The 10,095-nt window shown below is 51.3% G+C and overlaps 1 protein-coding gene across 3 annotated transcripts in view; it reads left to right on the plus strand.

Moving 5' to 3' along the window:
• STUM (stum, mechanosensory transduction mediator homolog) overlaps positions 1 to 9,688 on the plus strand; it is a 45,399-nt gene extending 35,711 nt beyond the window's left edge. For 2 of the 3 annotated variants that reach the window (XM_062605716.1, XM_062605718.1), the window contains exons 3-4: positions 5,520 to 6,444; positions 9,284 to 9,688. In XM_062605716.1, coding sequence (XP_062461700.1) covers positions 5,520 to 5,554 — 35 coding nt within the window. In that variant the 3' untranslated portion in view covers positions 5,555 to 6,444; positions 9,284 to 9,688. The remainder of the gene's footprint in view (positions 1 to 5,519; positions 6,445 to 9,283) is intronic. The other variant, XM_062605717.1, reaches the window with a different exon arrangement.
• Positions 9,689 to 10,095: the final 407 nt, after the last annotated feature.

Here is a 10,095-nt window from a genome sequence, read left to right on the forward strand (position 1 = left end):
GTAGAGCAGCTGTTCTCTGTTTGCTCTGCAGCCCTGATTTATTCGTTCTTTTCTGGTTCTCCATGTGTTTCGGATATATTGTCTACAGTTACATTTCTCCCTCTCTCTTTCTTTCATGTTCCTTTGCCTCCTTTTGTTCACCATCAAAGTTTCACAAGGTAAGTTTGTTTCTGCTCTTCCTTCTCCTACTCTCCTGCCCTGTGGCAGCTCCCCATGGACAGCAGCGAGCATCAGCCAGGACAAGCTGTTTGGGATTCATTTTGGTCAGTGCTGCCCACTGCCAGCCCAAGTCCACTTGTGCCTCTGTACGTGTGTGTGTCGCCTGTCTCTGCATCTGTCTTGTGGCCACACAGCCCCAGGGACCTGCTCTTCACCCAGCACTGAAATGCTCCTTGGGCTGCCCCAATAGCACCATTGGAGGAGGGCAGAGACCTGTTTCAGCCTTGAGAGCATCCCAAGGCCACTGCATGAACCCAGGCCCTGTGGGACAGCCGGTGCACAGAGCGGTTTCTTCTCACTGAATCTGACTTGCAGTGGTTTACAGAAGAAGTGCAATTTCAGGCAAACTTGATTAAATCAGCAATTTTGAGCACAGATCCTCAGGCCAGCTTAATCTTGGTCCCAGAGCTGTCTGCTTTAGAGAACTGCACCTCAACTGTAATGCAGGTGTACTAAGATGAAGCTGCTTCGTACAGAATACCTATCCCTATGCAAGTGTCGTGGTTTAAACCCAGTCAGGTAACTCGTTCGCTCACTTCCCCCCCTTTTCTTGCCCTCCCCCTGCTCTCGGAGGGACGGAGAGGAGAATCAAAAAGAATGCAACTCCCACGGGTTGAGATAAGAACAGTTTAGTAACTAAGGTATAACACAAATCACTACTGCTACCACCAATGATAATAATGATAAAGGAAATAACAAGGGAAGAGAATACATCATCTCACCACCAGCCGACCGATAACTCGCCCCCCCCAGCCCGACCAAGCTCCGACCGATACCTCCTCCAACCCTGCAGACTCCCAGCCCTTCCGGCTAACTCCCAGTTACCTCCTGGACATGACGTGCTGTGGTATGGAATACCTCTTTGGTCAGTTTGGGTCAGGTGTCCTGTCTCTGCTTCCTCCTGGCTTCCCCTCCTCCCTGGCAGAGCATGAGGCTCGCAAAGTCCTTGGCCAAACCTAAACATCACTATCAGCTCTGTTCCCAAGCTGAAAGTCAAAACACTGCACTGCACCAGCTACCAAGAAGGGGAAAAATGAGTGCTACTGCTGAACCCAGGACATTATCCACCCCTTATTCCATACCATTCACGTCATGCTCAGATCCCACATTTTCAATATACCATCACTCTTATCTCAGTGCACTCTTATCTTAGTGCATGGACCAGTCCCTATAAAGCTGCTGAGTCCATCTGGTCCATGATGTCAGGCTCCATCTCTTGTAACAGTCTTCCAGAGCAGGAGAGACCGTGTGCAGTGTTCACACTCGTGAATAACCTGGGCAATAGTGTCCATTGCTAAGTCCACCCCTCGATCATGAGTCCATCTCTGTGTTGCATCTCTGCTCTGATGGCTTGAAGTGCCATGGGCCCACCAGGCTCAAAATAATTCACTGTCCCCTTCAGCAGTTTCTGCAGCTTGTTGCTGGGGACTCCATACAGCTGCCTTCCATCTCCAATGCTTCCAAAGCACTGGAGGGGCCCAGTGGACTAGATACTTGCCCATACTCTCCCACACACCCTGCCACTCATGGCTGTGCAGCCTTGGGGAAAACCTCTTGGTCCCCCCATATCGTCGTCTAACCCCAGACAAGACCCAAACCTGACTCTGCTTAACTTTTGAGATCAGACAAAATGGTTGTGGGTAGAACACAGCCTGTGTGTGTGCCAACATGCTGATCCCCATCACAATCAGCAGGCAGGTCCCAAGGACACCCAAAGGCCATTCAAAACCTTCAGAACTCTCAGTTGATGCTGCTGTACTTGTCACTGGGGCTGGTGTAGCCGCTGTGCTTGTCACTGGGGCTGGTGTAGCCGCTGTGCTTGCCGGCTCTCCCACCGCCAGCTTCTCTTTTCCTGCGTCCAGCTCTTCCTCCTCTGCCTTGCTGGGAAATGCTGCGTGGTCTCCTGCATCCTCCTGGGGCTCGGCGGGCGGCTTCCGGGAAACGCTCTCGGCTGTCGCGGGGCTGGGCTCGGCCGCGGGGCTCGGCTCCTCAGCGAGGCTCGGCTCCTCCGCCGCCTTCTCCCGCTGCTCGGCAGCCGCCTCCTTCTGCTCCTCGACCGCCCCGACCTCCTCCACCGGCAGCCGTCCCCCCGCGGCCTCCGGCCCCGCTCCCGCCGCCGCTTGGTCCCCGGGGCCGCTCTCCCGGGCCGCTTCAGCAGCCGCCGGCTCCTGGGGCCGCTCCCCCTCGGCTCCCCGCAGCCTCACGAAGATGGAGAGTAGGGTGAGGGCCAGGACGGTGAGGAGCAGCCGGACGGCCAGGTACAAGTCCACGGCCACGTCCGTCCCGCCCTGCTGCTGGAGCCCGCCCGTATTACAAGCCATTGCCATAAAGCACAGTGAGACAAGAACCTTAGCCCAGGCCCCATACTTGATAAACACTATCACAGCAAATACCGGCTCTACGTAAGTTACAACATTCTGAAGCTGTGAGATCAACAAGAACAACTCTGAGAGCCAGTAAATCAGCATTGTGACAAGTGACTATTAATCCAGTCAGATCTGTCGTTATCTCAACCCTTCGTGCCCCACGTTGGGCGCCAAAAAGAACTGTCGTGGTTTAAACCCAGTCAGGTAATTCGTTCGCTCACTTCCCCCCCTTTCTTGCCCTCCCCCTGCTCCCGGAGGGACGGAGAGGAGAATCAAAAAGAATGCAACTCCCACGGGTTGAGATAAGAACAGTTTAGTAACTAAGGTATAACACAAATCACTACTGCTACCACCAATGATAATAATGATAAAGGAAATAACAAGGGAAGAGAATACATCATCTCACCACCAGCCGACCGATAACTCACCCCCCCCAGCCCGACCAAGCTCTGACCGATACCTCCTCCAACCCTGCAGACTCCCAGCCCTTCCGGCTAACTCCCAGTTACCTCCTGGACATGACGTGCTGTGGTATGGAATACCTCTTTGGTCAGTTTGGGTCAGGTGTCCTGTCTCTGCTTCCTCCTGGCTTCCCCTCCTCCCTGGCAGAGCATGAGGCTCACAAAGTCCTTGGCCAAACCTAAACATCACTATCAGCTCTGTTCCCAAGCTGAAAGTCAAAACACTGCACTGCACCAGCTACCAAGAAGGGGAAAAATGAGTGCTACTGCTGAACCCAGGACAGCAAGAAATGCAATAACTGTTTCCATATATAAACTAATAAGTCTGAACTATTTTAATAAGTTATGTTAAATAAGTTCTATAACTATTTTAATAAGTTTAGCTTAGGACAGGTCATCTTTGTCATCTTTTGGCTTACTTTGGTCATGTAAGAGACACACAGGCTCAGCCACTGCAACTGGCTTCCAGCCAGCTTAAAAACTGATGGCAGAACTGAAAGGATTTCTATTATATCTTAATAAAAGCCATGTCTGTGCAAGCAAGTTAATATAATCATAACCCAGCTTGGTTTCTTTACCTAAGGATTGGCCTAGTTCTGGTCCATGTGGTTTCTTTACTGTGCTCCCTAAACAAATGAAATCTGTGCTGTAGGACAAGTGCATATTCCAGGTTTCCAATCGGCTCATCTTTCTTTCAGAGCTGATTCACACTTAGGTCATAAATGTGTAAGAAACCCTCATTTTTCCCCCTAGAAAAAGCTGTTTGAAAGATGTGAGAATCTTCCTATTCAGCTGCACATGATGGACAGCAAGGCAGCGCAGGGTAATGCGTGCTGAGAAGTGTCATTAACCTCCTTCTCTATTCCTTGTGCTCGTTTAGCAGCAGGAGATCCAGGCTGCCCAGGCTGGGTGAATGCATGGACTTTTCCACAGCACAAAGTTCATTTGCCAGGGCCAGTTCTTAGTTCAGCAAAAAATCCCTTAAGGACAGAGGTTGTGGTACCTGCTGCTATTTTGTGTTCAGCTTTAAGGGGCTTACAAAAGCCTGACATAAGGGCTGGAAAGAAAGATTAAAAAGCATTGATGGAAAGGTGCTTGAAGAGCTCCGTGAGATGTGAAATCTCAGACTCAGTTGAAAGGTGGGGTATAAAACTGACAGGCTGCTTATGTTGTTTAAACAAAGAAAACCTCTGAGTTTTTAAAGGTTTCTAGATGAAAGATCTGCGCTGCAGCGGAGGTAAGGATGGTTTGTTTCCTCCTTTAAAAGGGAGGTGTTGTGCATTGAGACTAATGTAGTGACAATCCCAGCTTCTGTTGAAGAGAAAGCAGGTGAAGCTTCAGGTGCAGTCATAGCAAAGTGTTGAAAAAAAACATATACTTCTCCTTATCCTGTGTCTGCACAAGAGCTGTGGGTGCTCTCCTATTGCGCTTCCTGGCCTTATTCCCCACAGGGGAAAGCAGCGCCTCTATGGGGACATCCCTATAGGGTTTGCAAACTCCCCTCAACCACTACATATGGGATAACCCATAAAGTGTGGCCCCAGAACCCAGGGCTCTGCTGCCTTGGTTGGGAGATGCATTAAACCTCATGGCCATGGGAAGAGGAGGGGTTGGGAAGGAGGCAGCATCCAGGCAGTTTTCCAGTGCCATTGGCTTTGTTGCTGAAAACACTTTAGTTTTCTCCAGTTCCACCCGATGGCTGCTGTGCCCCAACAAAAGCACCTGTAGTTCTGCTGGGCTGGAGCAAAGCAAGCGCAGAACAAGGGAGGAGAGCATCATTAATGAAGGGGCCCACAGAGGCATGCTGCGGTCCATGGTTGAACTCTGACACATCAGCCTGTGATTAAAGGCATCCCCCTTCTCCTGCAGGAGATGTTTGTTCACCTCCACAGACTGATTGCTGCTGGAGAGCTCTGCTAGCAAAAGGCAGCACAGGAACAGAAAGGTAGATAAGGGGAAACCAGCCTCCTCCTACCTGGCACTCCTCTGGAAGGACAAGGTTCTGACATAGATCATTAATAGATATGCGTGTCGGATGCACAGCCACCGGGCTGCCAGGTCAGCAGTAGGGAATGGCCGTGTCTGGAGCAGTAAATAAGGCATCCATTTCCCCTCTGCTGCAGAAAAACATTCCATAAAGGCTTTATGTTACTGGGCTGGACTGGAGTTAGTGGCCACCAGTACCTCCCGAGCCTTTACAGCATCCTCGAGCAGGTGTGCCTCTGCCCATGCCGGAGCTGGTGGCAGCAGGCACCCGAGCAGCAAGGCTGCCTGCCTTCCTGTGCCCAGGAAGGTGGTTGCACCCCATGGGTGGTTGCACCCTATGGCTGCATGGGGCAAGCAGGGCTGAGCCTGGCCAGGGCAGTGCCCCTGTTTTCCCATGTAGTTTGCCACTCCTGGTAAACCAGGCTCACTTGAGGGTTCTTGTTAGGGATTAACACTAATCATGTTCCCTTCCCCTCCCTCCTCACAGGCTACAAGGAACAGGGGATCCCACAGCAGCTGTAGTGGCTGGGACAAGTATGGTCAGAGAGACACGGCAAGAGATTTCCTTTGGCAGCTGTGGGCCACGGACCTTTTCATTACCCTTTGTCTTTCTTCTTCTTCTCCCTTTTGTTTTGTTTCCTTCTGTCTGAACCTGGTCCATCTGCCCACCCAGCAGAGCGGAGGTGCAGAGCAGCCGACAGAGACTTGCACTGATCCCATTGAGCAGCAGAGATGGGGCAAGCACGGCGTGGGGTAGAACGTAGCACACGATGGGCGACTGATGTGGAGGAGAAGGATGGTACCAGGAGAAGGAAACACCCTTGGCAAAGGGGCTGGAGGTGCTGCTTTCTCTCTCCTCCCAGGAGGAAGTAGCTGAAGATGTTTTGCCTCCTTTTTATGCTCACTGTTAAAGGAAACTGGCTGCAGACATCAAAAGCCAAGGAGCTATTAAGAGATAATGTCTACAGTATATAAAAGAAAACCAGTTGTACTCCCCCACCCTGAGAGTCCATCCTTGACTGCTTCGTGGTAGCAGAGGGCTCAGCCCAGCCTCCCCTGCTCACTGTGTGTATATGATGCTCAGTGAAGCTCTGTCTGTGCAGATGTCTTGAGAAACGTGCTTGCTGTAAATCATGCTGTACTGATGAAGGGACTGAGGCCATCCCCTGCTTCCATCCACTGGCACTATGTGATGACCAGACCTCCCACCAGCCCCGGGGGGCCTTTATCTAGCAAGGGACCTTGCCAAAGGCTTCTATTGTAGAACAGTACTGGGGGAGCCAAGAAAGACTTTTTCTCCCCTCCCTCTGAAAGAGACTTGGTGGCAGTGTCTCCATGCTTTGGAAACAGATCCCATCACAGCCCAGCACGTGTTCCTGGCTGAAGCAGCATCCCTGCTCTGCTTCTCCAAGGTAAGTATCCAGAGCTCGAGTATCAGGACCTGGCTCTAACCAAGTCTCAGCAGCAGTCCTGGTTGGAAGGCCCGTGGCCAGGTGGGGTAGGGCATCCAGGCAGTGACTGCCCTGATCCTGGCTGGGTGTTTAGGCAGGGCCAGAGATCAGCCAAGGGGGACATGGCTGCTTTTCCGCTCCGAAGAGGTGGCAGAAGAGCTCTGATGCAAGAGGGCAAAGCCAGACTGCTGCTCTCGCTTGGGGAGGGTCCTGGCCACATATTAACAGTGATCCCCTGCCACTGTAGGTGATAGACAGATCACTGCAGCTGAGAAACATCCATGAGCAGTAGATTAACAGCCTCCAAAGCAAGACTACAGCAATAACTCAGGCTGCATTTCTTTTGCCTCACACCCTCAGCAGCGGCTCATGCTGCTACGTTGACCAGCCAGAAATAGGTATTTAGCAACTACCCTGTACCCAAATGGGGGTGCTGAGCTCAGCTTTTGGGGCTGCTCCACAGAAAGCAAAGATCTATAACATGGTGCAGTCAGGAGAGCTGCTCGGTTGTAACCGTAGAGGAAGATAGATGAAATAATACCAGCTTTTAGGGAGATGAAAGCCACACACACAGGCAGCAGAGAGGCAGGTTTCACTGGGAGACAAGCACCAGTCAGTGCTTCTTGTTATCCCAGCGCTGGAAGTGCTCAAAAGGAAAAGCAGCGCACTTATCCTGACACACATTGCACCACGGCATGGCAGGGTTACCTTGCCTTGCCTTGCCAAGGAGAGACTTGCAAGACAGGAGCACTTTGAGAGCAATCAACTCTTAGTAAGTCAGTGTTGGAAAGATGGAAGCCGAGAGCCATCCAGCGTCTGTGTTAAAGCCAAGGGATGAGCTCCTCAAGACTGCCATTGCCACAGCAGTCACCAAAAGGATTTCTGCTTGTTATATTCAGTAATTCCTCCTCTCTTTGGCCATTTCTACCAAAAGGACTGGTTAAGAGGTGGCTGCTCAGTGACCTGTGCTGTAGCACTTGCAGTTCTGTGGCTTGCAGGACTGTACAGGTGTTATGAATTGAGCTGCATCATTTTACCGTGAGAAAAAGCCCTGCTCCATTTCCCCCACAAGGGGTAAAGAGAATCATAACCAGAAGCAAACAGGAGCTCAGTAGTTGGAAAACACCTTCCCAAGCTGCTGCTGTGCTGGGTGAGAACTCTTTTTCGAGGTTTACAAGTGGTTATTAAGCCACCCAAGCAACTCCTCATTGCAGTGAGTACAATGACCAAGAGCAATGGGTACCCCTGGCATCTGCCAAAGCAGAATGGCTGCTTCAAGTGCTAACTGCAGGTGGCACCGGAGCATCAAGTCAGTTGTGCTGTGGTCTCAGGACAGATGTGCAGGAGCCTCTGCAGATGTGGCTGGCGGGTTTCCCTAGGCTAGCTGGTAGAGGTGTTGGGAAGAAACCAAGCAAAGCCTCTGGGCTTAGAAGCTTGGAAATATGAGCAGCCCAACATGGCTTAAGAACAACTTGTTCTGCTGCCTGTGCAGATGGATTCACATCCTTCACATGTGATGGATTCACATTAGAAGATGGATTTAAACGCCCGGTGGACAAGGAGTGCAGGAAGCCTCAGATTGAGGAGGATTAAACAAGCTGGGCATTAAACCGCCAGAAGTCACATCTCCTGTGGCATCAGATGTACAGGCATCAGACCCAGCACCTATACAAGAGGTCCCCTAGGAAGAAGAAGGGGCAGGATTAGCTCCTTGTCAGCATCTCCAGGGTTTTGCTGGCCTTTCGGGCCGTGTTTGGTGCTGTCTGTCCCAGTGCTCTAGTGAGGATGGGAGAACTGGATTAGTGGAGGAGGGCTTGTATGGAAATGCTGCCCTATTCAGGAGGGCCACAGGTCTCCAGAGAGCATTGCTTCAGTTATGCCTGTGTGCTGCCCACATCTATTGCATAAGAGAGTTTGGCACCAGCAGCCCTGCGCAGGAGAGGTGTGGGCTTAATCATTTACCTTCAGGGTCTATAAAAATACCTTATTTTTGACCTACCAAATTGGTGAAGCCAAGCAAACAGCCAACATTCAGAGGCTCCAACATCTGTCAAATGAACAGCCAGGATGAAAGGCCTTATTTCTGCCTGTCGTGGGGATTTGCTTGATGGATTTTAATTAGCACCAGACAGATTCCCACTCTCTGCTTTAGGACAGGAGCAACTTCATAGCTTGACCTTGCTACAGGAAGCAAGCACCAAACTGTGTTTTCCCCAAAGCTGCCCTGCTGCAGTGATAATGCTAATAAAAACCTCTGCTTTCTGCAATAGTCCTGATTAAAACCAGCCCCTGAGCCCAGGGGTGAAGAGCAGCTCACTCCGAGGCAACAGCAAGCCCCTCAGCCTGGTTTCAGGTCTCCCTGTGGCAAGATGTGGGGAGTTGTGCTGCAGTGAGCTCAGAGGCTGAGCTGCAGGAGGGATTTCAAGCCTTTCTTTGTGGTCAAAAAGGAGCTCTGCTCATTCCCATCCCTAATACCACACACATCCCAACTGCAACTGGTTTTTCCTCCTCTCATAAGAGACCAGAGCTTTGTGCCAGGGACAGACCAGGTAGAGCCCATCCCCTCAAGGAGCCCATGATGTGGAAGCTGGCAGCAAGCTGGAGTTACATGCATGGTGCTTACAATGCATAGAGTAGTTTGGGTCGGAAGGGACCTTCGAAGCTCGTTCAGCCCAAACCCCCTGCAATGAGCAAGGACATCTCAGGTTGCCTGGTGAGAAGAGCCACGCAGTGAAGACACAGGTAGGAGCATTAATCTGGAGCTTTCCTCTCCATCACCAATACCTGTGTTTCTCTTTAGGGCCAAATTCACCACCCAGCGCTTTCACGCCTGTTTCTGGAGCACCATAGGGAAAGGTCACCTCCTCCAGGACACCCACCAACACCGGATAACTCGCCTCCCACTTGCAGGAGCCCTGCCATGACCTCCCACCAGTGCCACATCACCACCACCAACCAGCCCCTGTCTCCTTGCTGGCACTGCAAGAGGTCACAGCCTGTGAACGCGTGGTCTGGCTGAAGGCACCCGGCAATCGCAGCAGCATCATCTGCTTTATAAATATAGATGTTTTCGATGCAAGTTTTACAGCTAAAAAGAGTGATAGTGGGTAATGAAGAATAAATGCAGTTGCTTCACCCCCGTCTGCCAACAGCACAGTGTTTTCTGCTGCTCTTTCCCAATTGTGAAAGCCTCAAAAGAAAAGAAGGGCTTTAATGAAGTAGTTCCTTGGTACCTGAACCCAGCCAGGCTGAGCAGCTGATGTACCAGGCATTGGAAAGCAATCCCAGGTAGGAACCAAGCCAAATGTGTTTTTGAAGTGTGTGGCCAGTTGTAAACCAGTTTCATTCTGGGTAAACCCAACCATTTCCATGCATTTTTGATTCGCCCGAGTCCGATGGGGTTGCCCAAATGCACACTTATCATGGAAAAGGTGCTAAGGCAGACAGCTCCTGCCATCCCAGCCCTTTGCCTGCCTGACCACACTTGCTGCAGAGAGTCAGCATCACTCAGATGTGCCTGGCAATCGGACTCAGGAAGGTCAATGGGGCTGTGTGCCATTTAGTAGGGTGTTGGACGCAGGAGGTGCCTCCCTCTGTGCCACATGCTGTGCT

Source organism: Pezoporus occidentalis, unplaced genomic scaffold (assembly GCF_034315485.1).
Source record: "Pezoporus occidentalis ecotype Australia unplaced genomic scaffold, CSIRO_AGI_Poc_V1 ctg93, whole genome shotgun sequence".
Classification (NCBI taxonomy): domain Eukaryota; kingdom Metazoa; phylum Chordata; class Aves; order Psittaciformes; family Psittacidae; genus Pezoporus; species Pezoporus occidentalis.